At 41.9% G+C, this 25,220-nt stretch overlaps 1 protein-coding gene across 8 annotated transcripts in view; it reads left to right on the top strand.

The window, feature by feature from the left end:
• Nucleotides 1-25,220, top strand: part of Abl2 (ABL proto-oncogene 2, non-receptor tyrosine kinase) — a 99,515-nt gene that overhangs the window by 9,495 nt on the left and 64,800 nt on the right. Inside the window, exon 1 of one of the 8 annotated variants that reach the window (XM_052737282.1) lies at nucleotides 8,755-8,917. The exons of the other annotated variants lie outside the window; for them this stretch is intronic. Within the exon in view, the coding sequence (XP_052593242.1) occupies nucleotides 8,875-8,917 (43 nt within the window). The 5' untranslated portion in view covers nucleotides 8,755-8,874. Of the gene's footprint in view, nucleotides 1-8,754; nucleotides 8,918-25,220 lie in introns of those variants that run through there. 8 annotated transcript variants of the gene reach the window in all.

Consider the following 25,220-nt stretch of genomic DNA (forward strand, 5'->3'; position numbering starts at 1 on the left):
TTTTTTTTTTGGTTTTTCGAGACAGGGTTTCTCTGTGTAGCTTTGCGCCTTTCCTGGAACTCACTTGGTAGTCCAGGCTGGCCTCGAACTCACAGAGATCCGCCTGGCTCTACCTCCCGAGTGCTGGGATTAAAGGCGTGCGCCACCACCGCCCGGCTGTTTTTTTGTTTTGAAACAGGGTTTCTCTGTGTAATAGCTCTGACTGGCCTGAAACTCAGGCTGGCCTTGAACTTTAAATTTAAAGACGTGCACCACCATCACCCGGCTATTATTATTATTATTATTATTATTATTATTATTATTATTATTACTATAATTAATTAATGTTTTGGTTAACATACAAATAAATGGATTTTACCCTGACATTTTCATTCATATATATCTTCATTGTTCAGATAGTAATATATGATATTTATCATAATACATAATTTATAGTCAGTGAAGTGCTTTGAACAAACTTTAGCATTCTTTGAAGTTGATGGGTTTTTAAAAAGTGTTTCAGATCTGCTTTTATTTTCTGAATATTCTTTCCCCCACTTAATCGCCCTATTTTTAGCCTAACTGTATTTTACCATATTTATTTGTTTATTTATTTGAGACAGTCTCACATTGTAGCCCTAGTTGACCTGGAACTCACTATGTAGTCCAGGGTGGCCTTGAACTCTAGCCAATCCTCCTACAAGCTAAAGCTTGTAGAGTGACATGCTTGTCTTTTTAAGTCTTCAAGTAAAAGCTTATGAAATTCTATCTTTATCATTGTTTCACTAAAATTTTGTATTATTGTTCTATAATTAACCGTTTAGAAAAATGCTAATGCTTTTGTAAGTTCTTTGACCTAATTATTTCAAGACCTTTTCTTGAAATTATTAACTGTTCAAAAAGAAGAGTCTTCTTGGTGATGGGCTGTGGTTGTCAAGGTGTTCTCAGCTCAGAGCGAGTAGGTTGTTTCCTTCTAAAGTCTAAAGTCACCCACTTAGGTCGAGCACTTACCTAACGTAGTGTCGGCTTATTTATTTATTATCATCTTTATTCATTCATTCATTTATTTATGTATTTATTTATTTTCCTGAGACAGAGTTTCTCTGTGTAGCTTTGGTGCCTGTTCTCATTCTTGCTCTGTAGACCAGACTGGCCTCGAACTCACAGAGATCCGCCTGACTCAGCCTCCCGAGTGCTGGGATTAAAGGTGTTTGCTACCACCCTCCAGCTGTGTTGCTTGGTTTTTTGGTTTCTTTGGTGTTTTTGTTTGTTTGTTTGTGAGACAAAGTCTCACTGTATAGCCCAGGCTGGTAGTGAACTTTCAGCAATCCTCCTGCCTCTGTCCTGGGATTATAGGCATGAGCCAACACACCCTGCTTATTTCTTGTTCTTTCTTGGCAGTATATGGAATTTTTTTGGTTCTGGAAATGAAGCCAGTGCCTCATTCCTGTTAGACAAGTGTTCTACCACGGAGTTATAGTTCTGCCCCATCTTTTCATTTTCATCCTCTAAAATTCTTTGTCTTAAAGCACAAGGGTTTGATAGGGTAGATGTGGGAAAAGTTTGTCTTAAAGGAGGACTCTTTATACATACCGTTTTTGGAGTTTGTTGTTGTCAAGTTTAGGACATTTTGCTTATTTCTCCGCTTTCCATAGTATTTGCCTTTTCTTATGTCTATATTGTAGATTAAATCACATTGTTGTCTTCACAATTGGTTTTTCAATTAGCAAATTTCATCAAATTCTTTGCTGATTTGCTTGAACTCAGCTATTCCATACACTGCAGAATTGCTGCTTCTATCTACTTCAGCAGTTTCTGTGGGTGGTGTGTGTTGGCAGGACTCTTCAGTTACAAGAAATAGAGGTCAGCTTATGCAGTCCATAGAAAACTCCCATGGCTGTGTAGAGAATTCAAGGACAGGAATGCAGCAAGGCCTGTCCAGAAACAGGAAGTAGAAGGTTGCTAAAAACTCAGCCAGTATTTATTTTCTGTTTCTTGTGGCTTCTGTTTGCTCATTTTATTCTCCTTTCTAATTGAGTTCATATTACACTCCCTATTTCTTAGCCTTCTGCTCTGATGAATAGGATGGTCCATATGATGTTCATTTCTTGGTCTTGGCTCTAAGTTTCCAGGACTGTCACCACCTGTTAAGAGTTTTTCAGTTTCTATAATTTTGAGCTAAATGATAGATTGTAATGAGGGCTGAACTGTGTATAGAGGACATAGCCTCCTTTTCTCTACCAAATAATTGTTAGCACTCTGCTTCGAGTTGTGACATCTGAAATGTGTCCAGGTATTGCTGGATGTTCCCGTGGATATACAATCATCCATTGCTGAGAACCAGTAACCAAAAATATGTTTGGCTGCTGTCAGCCTACCACTGTGAGGGTCTTAGGAGACTCTGGGAGTTGGGGAGGTCTTTGCTGTTTTTTTTTTTTTTTTGTAGCAGCCCTTAACAGTTTTTCAAATTGTTCCTTTTAAACTTATTTTTCTCATATAAGTTATCTGTATTTAATGTACATTTTATTTTTTTTAAGTGGTTTGGGAGACGAGAAGGCAGCCTACATTTATTATTATTATTCCATTGATTTATTTATTTCGGGGGCGGCATATGTACTCGGATGCATGTATGGCAGTCAGAGGACAGCTGTTCTGTATTCCAGCTGTGAGGGTCCCAGGGATTGAACTCAGGTTGTGAGACTTGGCAGCAAGCACTTTTACCTACCAAGCCATCTCAGCAGCCCTGATGTGCTTTCTTATTTCTTAAAGTCTTTGACTAGATTTTATTTTAGAGTTTGTCATTTTGGGTCATTTCTCTGAATCTCTGGATTTCTCCAGGTTTCCTTCTGGTTTGTTTTCTTTTTTCCTGAGAGCAAGTAGTGTATATATGTGAAGGTATTAATTGTTTTTTTAAGAAGAAATTTGTGAGTTTGGTTCTTTGACAGAGGCATAGAAATTTAGAACTGGAAGAACCCCTAAATACAGTGATGTCAATAAAGTTGATTTACAGACAGGCAGACTCGTGTGTGGGGAGTTGAAAACAGTTGATGATGCCCCCATAGCCTGCTGCTAGATGCAGAGGGAGAAATGCATTCTTTTCTCACTCTTACTCTGTTCTTGACTGAAATCATTGCAACAAAAGGCAGACCAGTAAGAGAAACTCCGTGAGTTGTCCGTCCTCTGCTTTTACACACAAGGATGTTTCACTTAGATTGTTTGCTGCCATTGCCTTGACCCGTCCATCGCCCACCCCCAACCCGCCAAAAGACAGATTCTTCTGTAGCCCAGGCCAACCTGGAACTTGATATGTGGCCAAGAATGACCTTGAACTTCTTCTGGTCCTCCTTCCCAGTTTGTGCAAGCAGCTGACTATGTGTGATCTGGGTACAGAAGTGGGGCTCTGCATCCAGCCAGGTCCTCAGCCCTTAGCAGCCTGACATTCACTTTCTGTGTTCTCCAGTCCTCTGCTGTCCTGGAGGTGGTGTATATACCCGTTTTTTTTTCTCTGTGTTCTAAAAGCCTTTATGATAATATAGAGGGGAAATGTAGCACACTGTTTATTAAGGTTAATAAATACAATGGATTTATTGTAATTATAAATTGAAATTGTGTTATATTTTTCTCAAGTTTTTAGACTTACATTTATGAGCGTAGATAATTACTCTCAGGAAATATGTTGCTTTTAAACAGTTTGAAATAAAGATAGGTGGTACTGACCTGTAATCCCCTCTGTTCTGGAGGCTTAGGCAAGAGAAGCCAGGGTTTAAGGCCTGTCTGGGCTGCAGAGTGAGTTTCCAAGCAGCATGGGCACTGAGACCTTGTCTGGGCTGAAGGTAGAGCTCTTGCTTAGTATGTGTGAGGCCCCACATTCAGTCCCCAGTGAAGGAAGGGATGATGTTGACACATTTAACAAAATGACATTTCTAACTTTAAACAGATTTTTTAATCTTAAAATTCTTTTCATTGTTGTTTGCTTTTTGTATGCATTTGTCTATTTTTTTTGTATGTGCATGTTTGTGTGCATATCTGTGCTTAGTAGGCAAGTGTTCCACCACTGGGCGAAGCCCCCAACTCCTCCACCTTATATTTTGAGAGAAGGTCTCTCACTGAAGCTGGAGCTCATAGATTAGCTAGACTTGGTGGTCAGCAAACCCCAGAGATCTTTCTGTCTCTGTCTCCCCAGTGCTGGTGTGAGCTGCCTGGCTGACCTTCTCCATGGATGCTGGATCAGAGTTCGGGTATTCATGCTTGCTTGGCAAGCACTTCATTGAGTGCTTTCCCTACCTAGCCCCTTGGTTTCTTTGAAAAAAAAAAAAACAGTGTTTGTCATGTGGCTGGCCTTGAACTTCTAATCTTCCTCTGCTTCCTAAGTGGATTAGAGGCCTGTACCTCTGTGTCCAGTTTATACTTGCATTCTTTTTTCTTTCTTTCTTTCTTTTTTTGGTTTTGAGACAGGGTTTCTCTGTGTAGTTTTGGAGCCTGTCCTGGATCTTGCTTTATAGACCAGGCTGGCCTTGAACTCACAGAGATCCTCTCTGCCTCCTGAGTGCTGGGATTAAAGGCGTCCGCCGCTGCCGTCCAGCTTTATACTTGCATTCTTAAGGCTTTTGGATTTTCTTGGTGGATCCTTATAATTATAGCATATATTTGTAGTGTGTGTGTGTGTGTGTGTGTGTGTGTGTGTGTGTGTGTGTGTGTGTAGCTCTGGGGATTGACTGTAGGACCTCACATGTACCAGGCAAATGCTCTACTGTTGAGTTACATACTGTCCCAGTTTCTCTTCCGTTGGTTTTGTTTTTGGTTGTTGTTGTTGTTGAAGCACTTTCAGATAGCTCCAAATGCCCAAATGCGCTTTTAAAAACAGTCTGAAAAATGTTAAGGCTAAGATGATTTTGAGATATTAACATACGGTATCATATTTAGGTATATGCTGTGCCTTGACTTAATTTCCATGTTTCTGGATGTATACCTAAGCATAATATTTAGCTTTGTTTTGTTTTATTACAAACCACCTTCCTGATTGAATGTGTTTGCTCAGCACTTCACTTAGGGAAATCACTTATTCCTCTCTTACAAAGAAACTGGGTACCAGCACTTGGGAGATAGAGGCGAGATGATCAGGAATTCAAGGTTATCCTTAGTTACACAGTGATTTCGAGGCCAGCTTTGACTACAGGAGACCCTGCCTCACCCCTCACTAACTCCCGAAAGGGACAAAGTGTATTTTAAAATGATCCTAAAGATACTTCTCCGTGTAGCTAAGCTAGAACAGAAATGGAGAGCTAGTGAGGCTAAGTACAGAGGTGTTGGAGGAAGTGTTCGAAGAGGTGTGTTGGGGATCGTAGCATGTGGTGGGCAGGAATCCCTGCAGTGGGGCCTGGTGGAAGCTGTGCAGCTGCCATGCTGTGAGAAATCAAAGGCTGCATGCTTGCCTTTCCCATCGTGGGCTTTGGGGATTTTGGCATCTTCTTTCCTCAGTGCGTCTCTCTGGTGTACTTTCCTCCAGCTGGCTTTCATGGTTTGGGCTTGTCTGTAGTGTATAATGGCTGCTCAGGTTTTCCTTATCATAACTCTTAAAATATTCTTTTGGCTTATCCCTGCTGCTGAATGGCTGTTCTTTCTTTCAAACTGTAAATGATTTCTTGAAGGGTCAGTGATTTCAGCCATCTGAATTCAGAAGGTGTGGCAGGTCTTCCCGCACTCTTCTACCAGCTGTGTTAATGTGGCAGTACTCAGCATCAGTCCTTTGCGTGTCCAGAGGTAGATTATATTTCCAGCCACACATACATATCCATGTATGCATATATAGTCACTATCACCCCCTCTGTTTTATTATTTATTTGTAAAAATTTTATATTTATTTACTTGTAGTTTAAGTAAATGTATGTAAGTGTGTGGGCACGTGTGTGCCATGTGTGGAGGTCAGAATTGCTTGAGGGAGTGGGTTCTCTGCTACTAAGTGGATCCTGGAGATCAAACACAGGTCATCAGGCTTGGTGGTAGGTGCCTTTCTCCTGAGTCATCTCAGTTGTGTGGTACCTTCTCTCCCCACATTAGACCAGTGTTTGGCAACTGTGCCCTACTCCCTACCCTCGATTTGCGTTGGTTGAGAACTTACCAATTTATTATTAGTGTGTACTTGATGGTGTGTATGGGCACGTGCGTCTAGTGCATGTGTGGTGTTGGTTGTCTTCTACTTTGATGTCATGTTTTAGTTTTCTTCCTGTTGTGATGAAACACCAACCAAAAACAACTTTGGGAGGGAAAGGATGTTTGGCTTACAAGTTACTGTCCATCATCAGGAGAAGCCAGGACAAGAACTCAAGGCAGGAACTGGGACAGAGACTATGGAGGAGTGCTGATCACTGGCTTGCTTTCAGTTTCATATTCAGCTCCCTTCTTATACAGCACAGACGTACCTGCTGTGTAAGATGTGGGTGGGTGGTACCACCCACAGTGGGCCAGAGTCTCTGTCATCATTTAGTAGTCAAGAACATACCTCACAGACATGCCCACAAGCCAATCCCATGGAGGCTATTCCTCGGTTCAGGTATGTTAAGTTGATAACTAAAGCTAACTATGACTCAGGTTGCTAGACTTGTGGCAGCAAGCACCTTTACCTGCTTGCTGAGCCATCTCTTGGTTTTTTTGTTTGTTTGTTTGTTTTTTTGTTTTGAGACAGGCTCTCTCACTGTATCCCAGTCTGGTCTCAAACTCATGATGATCCTCCTGTCTCATCTTCTCAATTGCAGGCGTCACCGTTCTTGGCTCCTTTTTATTCATGGAGCTCTGAGGTCAGCCTTGGATGGTGTTCTTCAGAGACAGAGCCCGCGGCTTTGGGCCTCTTTGGGACCTGAGGCTTGCCTGTTAGACTGGGCTGGCTAGGCAGTGAGCTCCAGATATCTGTCTTTACCCACTGAGCCATCTCCTAAGCCCCCCCCCTTTTTTTAAAAGGATATATATAATTTCATTGTATGGGTAATTTTATAATTTAAGTTGTATAAGTACTATAGTGAAAAATTGTGGAATGTGTCATTTTACACATCTATTAGCACAGCTCTGGATTAGCTATTTGGAATTGGAATTGCTGACAGAAAGGGTATAGGTATTTCAGTATAACTACCATTTATCTATCATTTTGTGAATACAGTGAATATCCTTATCCAATATGCTTGGTGCTAGATAAAAGTATTTCAGATTTGGGGGCTTGAGGACTTTGTGTAGATTCTGCAGGTTGAGTATCCCTAATCTAAAATTCTGAAATCTGAAATGATCCAAAATCTAAAACTTGCTTTAAAAAAAAAGGCAGCATCATCATTTGGGAATTGGGGTCATTTCATATTAGGAGCATTTGTTTTGGAGTGTTTCAGAGTAAGCATGCACAACCTTTATAGCAGTCTGTGTGCATCGGCGTCTGTTTCTGGGCTTTCTGTTCCGTTCTGTTGACTTTCCTGTTTCACTGTGCACCAGGACCGCACTGTTTTAGTTACTGCAGTTGTGCGGCACGCAGCACAGCATGGTGGTCAGGGTCTAGAAGAGCCCATTTGCCTGTCCTTGACTCTCCTTTCTAGCTTTTTCCAACTACTCCTCCTTGTTAAGTCAGTGTCCCTGATGTGCTACTAGGTACTTATAATTCCTTGCCTTGCCGTTTAAATGAGTTACTATAAAATGCTTAACTAGTCCTGCGGCCTGTGCTCTGTGAGCTAACACCGTCACTGCTGCTCAGCAGGCCTGGCACTTCTTCCTTGCTCTTGGTTTTGAGAGTATTGCTGTCTGTTCTTGTTTACGTACTTCTTATTTTAACATTATAAGCAAATGGCCCAATAAGAATAGAATGGGTTATGAGTTAATAATCATAATCTCCCTCTCCTGTCTCCCGCCAAAAGTTGTCACTCATAAAACTTGTCCATTGTGGACCAGTGAGAAGGCACTGGGTGGGAGGTGAATTATGCCCATTTTTTTTTCTCTGCCATGTAGAGATCCAAGCTAATAGTCTTTAATGGCTATTCTAAAAAGCTGAGTGTTGCCATTGTAGGGGCAGAGTGAGAAATTAGTAGAAACTTTGAAACCATAAAGGACCATACATCACTTCCTCTTTGATTTCATTGGCAAAAAAGTCATCTGGCTTTAATGTAAGGTATGTGTGCTCACATGTGTTTGCGTTCATTCGTGTGTGTGTGTGTGTGTGTGTGTGTAGGTGTGAAATACGTTGTATATACATGTGGAAGTATCATAATGAAAAATTCTTTTATTAGGCCGGGCGGTGGTGGTGCACGCCTTTAATCCCAGCACTCGGGAGGCAGAGCCAGGCGGATCTCTGTGAGTTCGAGGCCAGCCTGGGCTACCAAGTGAGTTCCAGGAAAAGGCGCAAAGCTACACAGAGAAACCCTGTCTCGAAAAACAAACAAACAAACAAACAACAACAAAAAAAATTCTTTTATTAGTAGACACTAGAATCATAATAATTTCAAGGAGATAGAGAAGCAGTTTTGTTCTGTTCCTGGGAAGGCAGCTGGAAATACTTAGTACAAAGCTAACAGGCTTGCTCTTGTTTGGTCTGTTGGCTGTAAAATACTTGGGTTACCCTTTACTTGTATGTAACAAAATAACCCCCTGCCTTGGGGGAGAAAACACATGCTTGTGTCTAGTAACTCCTGATCTGAAACTCTGGAAGCTGAATAATGTTTAGTTGCTAATTGGGTTCAGAGTTTTTTGGACTTATTAAAAACAAAACAAAAGGGAGGTTGGGGTGGGGTGGGCTTCTGAGATGGCTCAGCAGGCAGAGGGAGCTTGCGCCAAGCCTGAAGACCTGGATTCAGTCCCTGTAACCTGTATTCTGGAAGGAAAGAACCAGCTCTCCCAGTTGTCCTTGGACCTCCACAGGTGTGTCATGACATGCACTTGTGTGCAGGCATGCAAAGTTGTGTGGGCACATCCGGTAAGTAAATGTAGTACAAAATTGTAAAGCTGCATAGTATTGGAATCAAACACGGGGCTCTTGTTTTCCACTGAGCTGCAGCCCCAGTCCTGTTGCTTTTCTCCTTTCTTTCTCTCTTTCTCTTTCTTCCTTTTTTTTTTTTTTTTTTTTTTTTTTGGTTTTTTGAGACAGGGTTTCTCTGTAGCTTTGGCCCCTTTCCTGGAACTCACTCTGTAGCCCAGGCTGGCCTTGAACTCACGGAGATCTGCCTGACTCTGCCTCCCAAGTGCTGGGATTAAAGGTGTGCGCCACCACCACCCGGCTGAAACAGGGTCTTTTGTAACACAGACTGGATTTAAAGTTATGTGTAGCCATTTGGTAGACTTTGAATTCCTCATCCTCCTGCTTCCATTTTCTAAGTGCTGAGATTATAGGCATGACCACTACACTTTATATTAATGCATTAATTTATTGTGTGGATATGGATGGGTGTATGCATATGCAGGCAGATAATAGAGATCAGGACAACTTGAGGGAGTCAGTTCTTACCTTCCACCATGTGGGTCTTGGGAATCTAATTCATTAGCCTTCATAGCAAGCACTGAGCCATTTCACTGGCTCTTTGCATGTATGCATTCATTCATTCATTCATTCATTCATGAGTCAGGGTTTCTCTTTGTAGCCCTGGCTAACCCGGAACTCACTCTGTAGACCAGGCTGGCCTCAAACTCAGAGACCCGCCTGCTTCTGCCTTCTGAGTGCTGGGATTAAAGGCACGTGCCACAGCTTTGATCTTGAACTTGCTAAATAGCCAAAGATGCCCTTGAACTCCTGATGGTCCTGCCTCCACCCTCAAAGTGCTGGCATTATAGGTAGGTGCCACCATGTCTGGCCTGCCGTCTTGCCTTTGTCCCTCTCTCATCTCACTCTGTATTTTAGGCTGGCCTGGAGCTAACTAACTCAGATTGGCCTGGAACTTGCAGAGATCCTCCTGCCTCATCCAAGTGCTAGGATTGTGGACTTCTTACTCATGTCTGACAGTTTAGCTCTACCTCCCTTTTTAGATTTATTTTGATTTATGTATATTTTTGTGTGTGTGTGTGTGTGTGTGTGTGTGTGTGTGTGTGTGTGTGTGTGTGTATGCTACATATGTGAGTGAACCTTAGAGACCCAGAGAGTGTGTAGATCTCCTGGAGCTAGACTTATAAGCAATTGTAAACCAACCAGCCTAAGTGCTGGAAACTGAACTCGGGCCCTCATGAGTTCTTAACTGCTAAGTCATCTTTCCCATTCCCTTTAGATCTTTTTATTTAAGTGAAGTATCCTTGTGATGTTAGTTTTTCTTATGTGACCCTTTGAACAGAACATACTTAGTCTAAATAAGGCATTTTTAAGTATTGAAAACAATGTGGAGGAAGACTTCAAGGTAATAGTGTATTCCTTAAAAGTGTCATGAAGTTAATTTCTTTCCAGAAGGAAGCATGGGCTTCCTGTCTAGTTCTTCGGTGGTGATTTATAGAGGACTAGCACTCTTACAGTGTTAGTTGATAATTTGTCAATGTCCATGTCAACTGGCAAGAAGCAGAAATCTGGAAATAAGGCACACCCTTTTCCTTTAAAAAATATGATCGTTACCTTTGCTTTTATGATGTAGATAATATTTACTAAATTGTATCAAATGATGTCTCTCTTAATAAGGGAAGATTAAAATTTTACCCTCTAAGTTACTAAAGACTTCCCCTTCACTATAGATAGGGGATATTATAATTTCATATTGTATCTAGTACATTTGTTTTGTAAGTTTTAAAAGTTTAACATAAATAGATAAATTATGAAAATCTCAGGAAATTGTAACTAAAAATGGTGATAGTGATAAGTTTTGCTTTGGGCCTTTGTTTTGGTACTGGGGATTGAACTGCTTGCACACTAAGCAAGCATTTTACCATTGTGCTTGCTCTCTGTAGGGATACATTTTGGACAGAAAACAAGGATCACAAAAACCATAACAAAACCTCCATGTTACTTCTAAAGTGAACACCTCAGTTGGACCAAAAGAAAAAAAAAAGTCACACAATAGACTTGAGACTCATAGCCTTAGAAACCTGCTTGCAGTGTTGACATTTGGCTATCTAGGAGCTTGGTTTTTTGTGTTTTGAAAAGAGTGACTCAGTCTGCTAAACTGTACAAAGTGGTTGGTACTGGCCATCTGCATTCTTTCTGGGAGTTTGAAGTTTTAATAGAGAGTAGGTAGAAACAGAGCTTGCCTTGGAGACGACATTTATTAAGTGTCCTGCCACTGAGCTACATCCTTAGCGGTGAAGAACAACTTCGCAAGAATGCCTGCTTTCTTCTAAATCGTCAGTGTGCCCATAGCCTCTGCTGAGGAGGCTTGGTAGTCTTTTGCTCTAACAAGTCATGGCTCTCCACCTGGTTGGTTAGCTCATTTGGTTAGATCTCGATGCTAGTAAGTCATAGTGCGGCCACAGGTATGTGCTGGAGTTTCTAAGTCTTGCTGAGTCCTGAAAGCAGGACAGACACAACAGTAGGTGGGATGCATTGCTAACTGGAACCTGCCATGATTCTGTAAAGCTTCTGTGGGGAGCACCCAATGAGTAGTTGGCATCTGTTTCTTACTGTCCCCAAATATAGTTGTAGGTGAAGCTCAAAGTAAGTCCAGGTTCTGAAGAGGGACTGAGGAGGACAAAAAACAAAGCATAAACCCAGATACTCTTTTTGATTTGTGGGTATGAAATTTCTGTTGAGGGCTCAATATCTGCCTTTTTCTTTTTGAGATAGGATCCTCTGTAGCCCAGGCTTACTTAGAACCTGCATATAAGCTGGGCTTGAGATGCAGAGGCAGGCAGATATCTGTGACTTTGAGGCCAGCCTGGTTTAAATAGTGAGTTCAGGACAGCCAAAGCTACATAGTGAGATCCTGTCTACAAACACACACACACACACACACACACACACACACACACACACACACACACACACACCCTTCTTATATAGCACAAGTTAGCCTCAGACCCCAACAGTTCTCCTGCTTCAGCCTCCTGAGTGTCGAGATTACAGGAGTGAGCTACTATACCTGGTTTAAAGGTTGAGTCTCTTGGTGTCTTGTTAAGGCTCTGTAATTCATAGAAATACAAAGCTGTAGAAGGAGAACTAGGAGCCACTAAGTGGCTCAGAGCACTGAAATGTAGAAGGCACTGCGTTGTATGAATGGTACTTGGCATGGCTTGATCCATGTGTATTCACAAGTTTCAGTGACTGAAGAGTGAGTATAGGAAGGCTGCAAGAGCAGCCCAGATTCCAGTGATTGGTTATTTTGTTTCAGTGACTAAAGAGTATAGGAAGGATGTAAGAGCAGTCCAGATTCCAGTGATTGGTTATTTTGTTTCAGTGACTAAAGAGTATAGGAAGGCTGCAAGAGCAGCCCAGATTCCAGTGATTGGTTATTTTGTTTTATATTCACTCTCTGCCTTTTCCTTCTTCCCCTAATTAGAATGTATCAAAATCACCTAGAAAACACCAAGGAAAAAAGTATTGAACTAAGCAAGTATACTCTAGATGAAAAACATATTTCCTTGATGATTTAAATGTACCATAACCAGTTAAGACTTCACTATAGGAAGCTGGGCATAGTGGTAGACACCTTTAATTCTAGCACTTGGGAGGCAGAGGCAGGCGGATCTTTATGAGTTCGAGTTCAGCCTGGTCTATTAAAAGAGTTCCATGCCAACCTGGGCTATATAGTGAGACCCTGTGTCAAAACCAAAAACAAACTAAAAGAGTTCACTAGCTCCTGGAGTCCAAGTGCTGAGTCCGAAGTCTATAGATCTGAAGAATTGAATACACGGCAGTGTCTAAATATCTGAAGTTCATTGCCAGAACTGGGATGGTTCAGGAGGGGAACATGGAAGGCCATACAGGCCAGAATTCTCACCACCAATAGAAGTCATAAAGCAGTGACACTGCTATGAGAAGTCTTGCCACACTGCCAGTGGGAGAGCCAGGAAACATACCAGAGGACCTACACCATGGAAATGGCTGGAAAGATTAATTTCTTCTTCTTCTTCTTTTTTTTTTTTAAAGACAGACTGCTCCCATCAACATTATCTTTTTATTTTATTTATTTATTTATTTTATTTATTTATTTATTTATTTATTTTGGTTTTTCGAGATAGGGTTTCTCTGTGTAGCTTTGCGCCTTTCCTGGAACTCACTCTGTAGACCAGGCTGGCCTCGAACTCGCAGAGATCAGCCTGGCTCTGCCTCCCGAATGCTGGGATTAAAGGCGTGCGCCACCACCGCCCGGCTTTATTATTTTTTTTAAAGATTTATTTATTTATTATGTACACAGTGTTCTGCTTGCATGTATCCCTTCAGGCCAGAAGAGGGCACCAGATCTCATTACAGATGGTTGTGAGCCACCATGTGGTTGCTGGGAATTGAACTCAGGACCTCTGGAAGAACAGTCAGTGCTCTTAACCTCTGAGCCATCTCTCCAGCCCAAGATTAACTTCTTGATGCGAAAGAACCAGGCAGATCCATGGCAGGGCTGCTAAGGCCTGTGGATAGAAGGCCCACATTAATTCTATGTCCAACCCTTTTCTTTATCCAACCCCAATCTCTGTTACTTTCTCTGCAATAAACTCAATCACACATGGGGGAAAGAAAAAGACCACTATAGGACTGGGAGGCCTAGCATAAATCCTGAGTTTGATCTACAGCACAGGAAAGGGTTTAGTGCTGTATGGTGAGGGGTGTGTGGTGTGTATGTGTGTGTGTGTGTGTGTGTGTGTGTGTGTGTGTGTGTGTGTGTGGATACACACATATATATGTACATGTGTGTACGGGTGCCTAAAGAAACCAGAAGAGGGCATTGGATCCCTTGTGCTGGAGTTACAGGCAGTTGTGGATTGCCTGACCCAGGTGCTGGAAACGGAAGTCAGATCTGCTGCGAGAACAGCAAGTGGTCCCAGCCGCTGAGTCCTTGTCCAGCGCTGTGTGAGTGTGTAAGAGGGCTTCTTGCCGTGTTGCCCAAGCTGCTCTTGAATTCCTGAGCTCAAGTGATTCTCTCTCCTTCGTCTCAGAGTGCTGGGATTCCAGGCATGCACCACCATACCCAACAAGTATGGGGACGTTGACTGGCCTTGAAGTTTATTTGGTTTTGCCTTTAGCTGTGTGTTTTACTATCTCCTGGGTTCTATTGTTGCTATTGAGAAAGTAACTGTCAGTGTAATTGACTTCCTGGAGACAACCTGTCATTTCCATCTGGTGGCTTTTATAAGTCTCTTTGTCTTTGGTGTCTCGCATTTTCACTGCGTCGTGACTAGGTTTCTTATTGTTTGTCCTGCTTCCATGATTCTTTGTGCTTTCTGAAACTATGGTAGTTTTGAAAAAGTCAGCAATTATCTCCTCAGATAGCCCTTCTCGTTTTGCTGGTCTCCTCTTAGAATGTCATTTGGCCTCGTTTGGACTGTCTCTTGTTCTGTGTCACTGAACCTCTGTTCCGTAGGCTTTGCTTTTACTGATCTGATTGAGAGTTTAATCCTTTGAACCTCTCATTTCAGTTACTTCATTCCTTCAAGTTCTCTTTGACTCCTTTAATAATCTTTTTGGTCTTTTTGTTGTGGCAGAATAGTGTACAATACATAAAATATATATTTAACAACCTTTAAGTGTAAGATCAATGGCATAGAGTATATTTTCATTGTATGAAAATCACTACCATTTCCCTCTAGAAGTATCTCCCCCCTCCCCCCACAGAGTTTCTCTGTGTAGCCCTGGCTGTTCTGGAACTCACTCTGTAGGCCATGTTGGTGGAAAACTCAGAGATCGTCTGCCTCTGCCTCCTTACCACTGTGATTAAAGGTGTGCGCCACCACTGCCCAGCTTCTCCAGAACTCTTTGGTCTTTGCAGACCCAGACTTGAATCTATTAAACATTAACCCCTCATTTCACCACCTCTCAAGCCCCGAGCAACCACTGTTTTTCTTTCTGTCTCTATGAACTTGACTATTCTGGGTATCTTTAAGATTTTTATTTATTTATTTATTTATTTATTTATTTATTTATTTATTTATTTATTTATTTATTTCTACATTTTATTTTCTGTGTATGTAGGTGCCCACTCATGGCATGCCATACATGTGGAGGTAAGAGAACACCTTGGTTTTCTCCTTCCACCCTGTGAGTCCCAGGGATTGAACCTGGGTTGTTAGGCTTGGTGGTAGGCACCTTTACCTGCTGAGCCGTCTCACCAACCCTGCAGGTGTCTTACATTTAAGGTTGAATAGTATTTTATTGTAAGTTTGTATCACACTCTGTTCAGCCCTCTGTCTATGGACTACTTGGCGGGGGGATGCAAATACCTTTTTCCCCCCTTTCCCCTAGTACAGGGTCGCTTCTAGCCCAGGCAGGCCTTGAATTATGTAGTTGAGAATGACCTTGAACTCCTTATTCCCTTGTTTGTATCTGTTAAGTGCTGGGCACATAGCCGTGCACCTCTATACCCCGCTACTATACCTCTAAGTACCTTTCAGTTTATTTGGCTTATATCCAGATATGGAATTGTTGAATCATATGGTAATTCTGAATTTGAAGAACCACCATACTGGTTTCCATAGTGATTACACCATTTTATATTCCCACTGTGTGGTGGGAAGGTTGAGAACATGCCCATAGACTCAGATATTTGAACATTTGGTCCCCGGGTGGTGGTGCTGTTTGGGGAAGCTTAGCTCATGTTGAGAAAGTGTGTCCCTGGAGGACTTTGAGAGTTTAAAGACTGTCTCCTTCAAGTTCTCTCTGCTTTGTGCTTATGAGTTCTGACACCATGCCTGCTGCCTTGATTCTCTGCCATGATGGTCCTGTGATGCCCTTTGGAACTGTAAGCCCAAGTAAACCCTTCTCTCTCCACGTTACCTGGGTCATGGCGTTTATCACAGCAACAGAAAAGTGACTAATACAAACTCTAAGACAAATGAAATAGCCTGTGCCTGCGTTCCTGCTGACTGCTCCTGGCCTGGTTCCAGAGAGTGGCACCTAGCCCTAATCCATCCTTTGTTTAGCCATACCTTTTGTTTTTCTTATTGCCCTATGTGAATCTTGTCTGAGAGTCTCCCAAGGATCCAAGGCCTATGCAAAACTTGGTTCAGGAAACCTGGAAAACCGTGGTACCTGAGAAATTGAGGAATTTGCACTTGGCATTTTATCTTGGGGAGCTCCTTTCAGGTTGTTTTAAAGATACAGAAATTTCTTTTTGTTTTGTTTTGTTTTTGAGACAGGGTTTCTCTGTGTAGCTTTGCACCTTTCCTGGATCTTGCTCTGTAGACCAGGCTGACCTCAAATTCACAAAGATCCGCCTGGCTCTGCCTCCCAAGTGCTGGGATTACAGGCGTGCGCCACCACCGCCCTAAAGATACAGAAATTAACTGGCTATACTGTAAATAGAGAGAAAATAAAAATGCCCTGGGCAAAGGGAAAGCACTTCAGTCCTTCAAGGCTGGACCCCCCTGCAGCCATGAAAGACTAGATTCATTCTTAAGATGCCTCTGAGTCTTCTTTCTACGGATCCGCATGAACCCACACACCTGTCCTGGGACAAACCATGACATAGACCCTTTCTTCCCTGATTGCTTTGGGCCAGACTCTTTTACCACAATAGAAAGGACACTATGACCCCCCTGTTTTAGTTACTCTTCTGTTGCTGTGATTAAAGCCTCATGACCAAAAATGACTTATGGAAGAGAGAGGGTTTTTTGGTGTCTACTTCTAGAGGGCTAAGAGTCCATCATGGCAGGAAGGCCTGGCAGCAGGTGGCTGGAGCAGAAAGCTGAGATCACTTCCCTCAGCCACTGGCATGAACATGAGGCTATGAACACTTCCAGGATCATCCAGTGGCATACCTTTCTCCCCCAAACAGCATCCCCACTTGGGGACCAAGTGTTCAAATACACTAGGCTATGGAGGGCACTTCTTGTTCAAACCACCACACCCTCCAATAGTAAGTACACAAAGGTTATCATTCTTCACAGAGTTTTTTAAATTATGCTTAAAATATTTTGCTAGGCAGTGATGGTGCACGCCTTTAATCCAGCACTTGGGAGGCAGGTGGACTTGAGTTCGAGGCCAGCCTGGTCTACAGATCAAGTTTCAGGACAGTCAGAGCTACACAGAGACAGCCTGTCTCAAAAAACAAAACAAAACAAACAAACAAAACCCCATTTTTAAAAATAGTAACCATGGCTCATAGATATGAGGTAGTGTCTCAGTATGGCTTTGATGTGCTTTTCCTAAAGACCAGTGATGCTGGCCTTTTGTATAACTTCCTTGGGGAAATTTTCAAGTCCTTTGCTTGTTTTTAGATCAGGCTGTTTGCCTTTTTGTTCTTAGCTGTTGAACTTAATTGCGGGGGTCTTTTTGTTTGCCTCACTGCCATTCTGTTGTTTGTGTTTGGTCTTTTGGGGGGGCCCGCCACCCAGATCCCAAATAAATCACACACAGAGGCTTATTCTTAATTAGGAATGTCCAGCCTTAGCTTGGCTTATTGCTAGTCAGCTTTCCTTAACTTAAATTTATCCCGTCTACCTTTTGCTTCTGGGCTTTTTCTTCTGTAAATCTTACTCTTACTCCATGGCTTGTTGTGTAGCTGGGTGGCTGGCCCCTGGAGTCCTCCTTCTCTGGCTAACTACTTCTTTTTCTCCTCCCAGATTTCTCCTTCTATATATTTTGTCTGCCTGCCAGCCCCACCTATCCTTTCTCCTGCCTTGCTATTGACCGTTCAGCTTTTTATCAGACCGTCAGGTGTTTTACACAGGCAAACTAACACAGCTTCACAGAGTTAAACAAATGCAACATAAACAAAAGTAACACACCTTAAAATAATATTCTACAACACCATTCCTCTTTTCCCTCAAGCACATTAAACTCAATATAGTACTTATATTCATTCCTGAGTATCCAATTACCCCAAGGTTATCTTTGAAACAACCAACATCTATTATCTCAAAAGTTCTTGGAGTGTCAGAATTTAGTCTGTTTGGCCGACAAACTGCTGGCCTGAGGGCTGGTCATCTGAAGGCTTGTCTGGGACTATAGGATCTATTCCAAGATGTCCTACCACATTACCACTAATGGGAAGCCTCAGGTCTTGTTCCATGGACTTGTCTGGAGCATCCTCACACTGATGGCTAGCTTTTCCCAGAGAGAGAATAGAGTAAGTACCACATAGCCTTTTATGAAGTAGTTACTGAGGCACACTTTATTTCCATCTTATTCTGTTTGTTAGGAGCAAGTTTCTAATTCTACCAAGAGAGGGAACTAACTTTCCCTTCCTGAAAGAAGTACCAAAGAGTTTGGCTGAGGGGATGTAGTTTAGTGATAAGAGTGCTTGCTTATCTGGTTTGTGTGAAGCCATGGGTTTGATGACCAGCATTGAAAGAAAGAAATTTATTTTTTTTTTCTTTTTGGAGATAAAAACTTTAAGTAACCCAGTCTGGTGTCAAATTTACTGAGTAGCCAAGGCTGAACTGAAACTCTGATCTTTTTCTGCCTCTCACGTGCTGGGATGACCATGGATGTGCCCCTCCATACTATGCTAAGATGTTTCTTTAAAAAGAAAATTCTCATTAAAATTTTTTTATTTTATAATCTGGTAGGTTTCATGGAGCCAATACTAATAATGTGGTGTCTGACTTTAGATCAAATGGCTTAGACATTTCATTTTTATCTTTAAATAACATGGAAGATAATAGAGCTATCTAGAGGAGCCCTGTGACAGTCATTATATAAATAAATTAAGAAAAGATAGGCTACATGGCAGGCAGTATGAGATACAATAATAGGGGACATTTACTTCAGGGAATTTGCTGATTTTAGCTAAGATTTGAAGGTAAGAGTTAAGTTAGGCCACAGAAAAGGGCTAGAAGTTGCTTTAGACAGAAGGGGCAGAACATGGATGAGGAAGGGTGACATTTTCCCTGTTTTCTGTATGGAGAAACTTGGTATGTGTGTTCAGCACATTCTGTATTTAAAAAAAAAAAAAAAAAAGAGAGTATATTGGGGTTTTCTTGAGAAATGAGATAAAATGAATCTATGTGTATAAACAGGGAATTTATTAGAGTGGTTTACAGGCTGTGGTCTAGCTAGTCAAACAATGACTGTCTCCCAGTGGAAGGTCCAAGAATCCAGTAGTTGTTCAGGCCACAAGACTGGATGTCTCAGCTGGTCTTCAGTCTATGTTGGAATCCAGAAGAATCAGGCTCTAATGCCAGTGAAGGAGTGCCTTAGCAGCAAGATAGATGAGCTTGCAGGGAGAGTGAGGGCAAGCAGGCAAAGAGCAAAGGCTTCTTTCTTCTTTTATATCAGCTGCCACCAGAAGGTGTGGCCCAGAGTTAAGGTGAGTCTTCCTACTCAAAAGATCCAGGTTTAGGGTGGGTCTTCTCACTTCAAATGATCCAGTCAATAACGATCCCTTGGTGTGCCCAGCTGCTTTGGATTTTTGTTAAATTTCAGATGTAGTCAAGTTGACAAACAAGACTAGCTGTCACAAGTAGGTACTTTTTTTTTTTTTTTTTTTAAATAATGATGTTAACAATGCCTTTTAAATTGTTTTTCAGCTAAGGGCACGGTTGGTGGTGCTGGCTTGTAGTCCCAGGATTGAAGAGGGAGGGTTAGGAGGATTATTGTGAACTTGAGGCAACATAAGGAGACCTTGTCTCAACCAAAAAAACAAAAAATGTTTTTCAGCTATTCTTTTTATTCTACATTAACAGAAATGATATGTTACATAAGCAAATAATTTCCAAGCCCCTATGAGTAGTTTTGGCAACTATTGGCTTTTTAGAAAGTATCCTGCTTAATATTCACAATTAGGTTGTTGACTTTTAGATCAATGAAGTATTTTAACTTTCATAATAAATTCCTTTATTTAAATTATGTTCTAGGAAAATATTAAGTAGGTTTTAATTTCAAAATTTATGTAAAAGTACTTTGAAAAGATTATATTAGAAACAATACTTTAGGAAAAAGCAGGTTTCTATTTTGTAAGAATTTTATTGATCTCAAAATTATAACATTTACAAAAACTAGTGTTAATATTGCTTTCACTATGTGTAAAAAAGGAGGGGGTTTTTTTTTGCAAGTAAATTTATCATCAGTTTTACTAAATTAAAAAACTGTTCCTTTCCAGGCCACTAGGGGCTACTCCAGTATCTAGGCAGACGATCCAGTTCCCACTATCAAGATGATCTCCCTCTAGTGTGGTAGCACTGTCTCATTGGCTTATGTGAAGGAAGTAGACCTTTAGGGCTGCTTTGGGCTGTTAACTTTGACAATAGTATGCAGCTCTGGCAAGGCTTTGCTGTGCTTTTATCTTTTACACGTACTTGCTGGTGTGATGTGTGTGGGGGGAGGTCAAAAGACAGCCTGCCGGAGGCTCTTCTCTTCTACTGGGTGGGGTCCAGTGCTGGAACTTGGGTTGTCAGACTTGGCAGCAAGTCACCTTTACTTACCGAGCCATCCTGCTGGCTCTGTTTTGTTACGAAAAATGTGAAAATTTATTGGCCACTAATTCTAATGGTGCTGTCTCAAACTGACTACTTTGATCACTTGGGAGAAAGTTATAGTTTTCTTCTTTGTTGCAGAACATGTTTCTTATTTGTTTCGTACATTATACTTTTCCTTGGAAAATCAGAAAAGCTGGTATTTGGTTAGAGTTATTTCTTTTTTAAATTATGTATGTTCTTCTAAACACTGAGAAAGTATTATGTTTGTGGCCTTAGAGACTGGCAACCCGAAGGACCTTCGTGTTACCTTCAAGAGTATTTAGCAAGCTGGCTCTATGGTGGTATGTGCATGTGGTATCAGCACTGGTACTCTGGAGGGAGACAGAAGTAGGGGATCTTCAGTGCAAGGCTAGCTTGGGCTATGTGGTGAGACCCTGTTACCAAAAACACATGAACAACTGGGCAGGTTTGAACACTTCATTATCATCTCCATTTCTTTCCGGTTACATAAGAAAATACAGTGCAGTGTGAGTTATAAAGAAAAATAATGGGAGCTGGAGAGACGGCTCAGTGGTTAAGAGCACTGACTGCTCTTCCAGAGGACCCAGGTTCAATTCCCAGCACCCACATGGCAGCTCACAACTGTCTGTAACTCTAGGATCAAAGATCCTCGAGCAGACATACATTCAGGCAAAATGCCAATGCACACGAAGTCAAAAAAAATTATAAAGAGGTGGGGGGAGGAAACAGGAGATGAGGGAGGGGGAACTATGGTTAGTATGTTAAAGAAATTAATAAAAAAGAAAAATATATAAATCAGAGAGAGAATGCTCTTGCTGTTCTCTCTCTCCTCCCCCTCTTCTCTTTCTAGTGTGCCATATAGTTGAGTTGGTCTTGAACTTAGTATATAGTTGGGGATAGCCTTGAACTGAGTTCATATTTAATATGGCAAATTTTTTAAAAAGTAATTTAGGCACTTATGTATTAAGAAAAGGTTATTAGGTGTGTGTGTGTGTGTGTGTGTGTGTGTGTGTGTGTGTGTGTGTGTGTGTGTGTGTCTGTGTTCATCTGTCTGTCCTGGTTTCTGTACCTTCTTACGAGCCACCAGGATTCAGTCATGAAGCCCTTCTTGTTTAATCCTAATCACTTCCTAAAGTATTCACCTCTAAACATCAGAGATTGAATTTCACAACATGAACCATTGGGGTATACACTCAAAGCACTTCTAAATCACAGCATGTACCTATAGTTAATGCGGCATGTTGGGGTCTGTAATTTTCCACTTGAAACAGATTTCACGTTTTTGACTTCCCCCTCCTCAAAAAGTCATTAGACTTAATGTTTCAGAAAATACTTAGCTCAACCAAAATTATGTTTATTAAGACATCCCTTCCAAAAGACTTGCTGTGTTGTGAAGGCTAGCCTCCAAACACCATGGCGTAAGCTGTCCTTTTGCCTCAGACTTCCTGGTACTTGGGACTACACCTAGTTTAAAATTTCCTTTATCTGCAGTGCTGGGAATTGAACTCAAGTCTTCACACATGCTAGGCAGGTGTTTTACCACCAAACTATATCCTTAACCTTTTAAAACATCTTACCTTTTATGTGCCTGTAAAAAACTAAGTTTTATTTTGTATGTGTGTGCTTGTATACTCGAATGTGTGTGCTGTAGGACACATGTGGGGATCAAAGGACAACCTTTGGGAGTCACTTCTCCTTTCGCCATGTGAGTCCCAGGTTAGAACTCAGCTCATAAGGCTTGGTGGCAAGTTCCTTGACTAGGTGAGCCATCTCCTGGGCCCTGTTTCCTCTACTCTCACTCCCCACCCCCTTTTGAGAAATTAGTATGCTGAAGCAAGGTCTTGCTGAGTTGTCCAGACTGACTTGCACTCAGCACCCTGCTGCCCCAGCCTCCTGACTACAGGCTTGCATCTGTACGGATGTACAGATGTGTACATAAAATGTAGTACATTGCCCTGGGGCTGGAGAGATGGCTCAGCAGTTAAGAGCACTGGCTGCTCTTCCAGAGGACTTGGTTCAACTCTCAGCACCCACAGGGCAGCTCACAACTGTCTGTAACTCCAGTTCCAAGGGATCCGACACCTTCACACAAACATACATGCAGGCAAAACACTAATGCACATCAAAACCAAAAAACCCAGAAAAACAAATTTAGTTGTCCTAACCACCCCCTACACACACACACACACACACACACACACACACACACACACACACACACACACACACAGTTTTTCTGTGTGAGATGACTATGTAATTTTCCTGTATACTTTGTGTTTTCATTCTCTGTTAATAAATAAAGGTTAACTTAATTACCAAATCTAATTCAGTTTACCTCATTTATGGTAGTTTACAACAGATGAGTGAAGCTGTGTGCAGTCATGAGAATGAGACTTGGAAAATGAAAATTGAGGCCTGTGGGATCCGAACAGTCTGTGTATTTATCTGCAGAGGAAGGAGGGCTGAGAGGGTTCTATAGGCCATTGCAGACCCAACAGTGGTGGGTGGTAGGGTTGCATGTGACTTACTGTTGACATTTGTTTCATCCTCATTTCCCCAGTGACATGGGAAACAAGAGAGGTAGGGTAATAGGGCCTTTCGTTTGTCCGTCTGGTTTGGGTGACTTAGCATTCCCATGGTAGCGGCTGTGCTGGACTAACAGACAGTGTACCTCTGTGGACCAATTTCCCTAACTCATTCTAGATCTACTCAGTAAAGGTCCCAGTTTTGTATCCCGACTAAGCAGTGAAATAGGATTAATTCATATTCATATTCATATGTGAATATGAATTAATTTACATATTCATATGTGAAATATAAGACAGTATTCTGTGTTTACACTTTATTGATTATTTATAATACAATGTATATTTTCCAAACTACCACAACAAGAGAAGACCATTTCTAGTGCGTGCGTGCGTGCGTGCGTGCGTGCGTGCGTGCGTGCGTGCGTTTTGCTAGTGTAGGTGTATGGATGCATGTGGAGGCCAGAGTTTGAGGGTGTGAGGAGTTCTTTCTCGGTATTTATCTACCATATTTTTTGTCAATGTCTCTCACTGAACTCTGATTCAGCTAACCTGACTGGCTTGCACACTGCCCCCAGGGATCCTTCTTCTGTCTTTGTTTCTCTGGTGCAGGGTTTACAGGAGTGGACTGCTGTGCCTGCCTGGCTTTTATATGGTGCTTGAGGTTCTCACTCAGGTCCTCGTGCTTATGTATCAAGCACTTGACTAACTGAGCTCACTCCCCAGCTCTAAAAGTTCTTTCAAGAGGCTGTTGACTTTGTCTAGTAGACACTCTTTTTCGTTTTCCTTCATTTTTTTGGTTTGTGTTTTGTGGTAGCATCTCATGTAGTTCAGGCTGACCTCGCACTTGCTACATAGTTGATCCTGGCCTTGAATTCCTGATCTGTCTGCCTCCATTTCCCAAGTGCTGGGATTACAGGCATGGGCTACTACATCTGGCTTAACTAGTGGACATTCTTGCTCTGTGATCACAAAAACATTTGGTTATGTCTTTGTATTATAATGTGTGATTTCTTTTTGGGTTTCTATTAGTCTGAGATTCTTTTTTAAAAACACTTTTAGATTTACTTATTGTGCGTGTGTGCATGCGTGTGTGCGTGCCTGTTTGTCCAACATGTGTAAGAGCCCATGGAGGTCAGAAGAGGATGCTGAATTCCCTAGAACTGGAGTTGCAGGCAGTTGTGAGCTGTCGTGGGAGTGCTGAGACCTGCACCTTGCTCTTCTGTAAGAGCAGTAAGTGCTCATAACCACCGGGCCTTCTCGTCAGCCTCATGAGGTTATTAAAAAGTGTTAAACTATCTTTGTGTGTGTGTGTGTGTGTGTGTGTGTGTGTGTGTGTGTGTGTGTGTGTGTGTATACCTGTGGGCACATAGAAGGCACAGTGCATGTATGGAGGTCAGAGGACAACTTGTGGAAGTCTGTCTCTCCTTATACCACCAGGGCCCCGGTGTCAGACTCAGGTTATCAACTTGATTGCAGGTGTCTTTCCCTGGGGGCCATTTTCCTGGCCCCAGTCAGTATATGAGGTTCTTGAGGACCACAGACCATGGCTCATTATTACCTTAGTCTCCCTTAACTCTATCCCACCGTTTTTATTTATTTGTTTTGTGTGAATGTGTGTGTGTAGGCGCTTGCATATCACAGAGTGTATGTAGAGGTCAGAGGACAGCTTGAGGAAGGTGGTTCTCTCCTTCTGTTGTATATGTCCTGGGGATTGATCGAGGTCTCCTCGGGCTCGGTGGCAGGTTCCTTTACTCACTGAGCCATCTTGACAAACAGGTGCTTTGCATTAAAAAACAAATAGATAAAAACAAAAATAACTTAAAAAAAAACCCTATTGCTGTTCTTTCCCTCAGTGCTAGCCCTTCCTTGCCCTTTCAAGGTGAAAATTGCTTAGACACTTGACTTGTGAAATAATCAGTTATAAATAATTCCAATGAGTAGTTATTGTAACAGTGATAATTAGTGTAATGTGGTTGCTTATTACAGGATTGGGATTTGAGATAGGAAGCTTAGAATTACAGACTTTGCTTTCGTGTGGAGGAGTTATCTGTGCACTCTAAGTAATTGTACTGAATTATGTAAGCCATACCCTTCTAGACAAGTACAGCTGAGTTCTGTGCATTTTCAGCTGGTGACTCATTGAGTTAGCTCCTGCTAAGATGTAACTGGGCAAGTGCAGTTGTTGCCCAGCTTCCCCCTTTCCAGTAGTGCTGCTTTTCCTTCGTACTGACGGCAGTTGGTGCGTGCGTGAGTGCGTGA

The sequence above is a fragment of the Peromyscus californicus genome, unplaced genomic scaffold (genome assembly GCF_007827085.1).
Source record: "Peromyscus californicus insignis strain IS unplaced genomic scaffold, ASM782708v3 Scaffold_14__1_contigs__length_90479793_seg_2, whole genome shotgun sequence".
NCBI classification, from domain to species: Eukaryota; Metazoa; Chordata; class Mammalia; order Rodentia; family Cricetidae; genus Peromyscus; species Peromyscus californicus.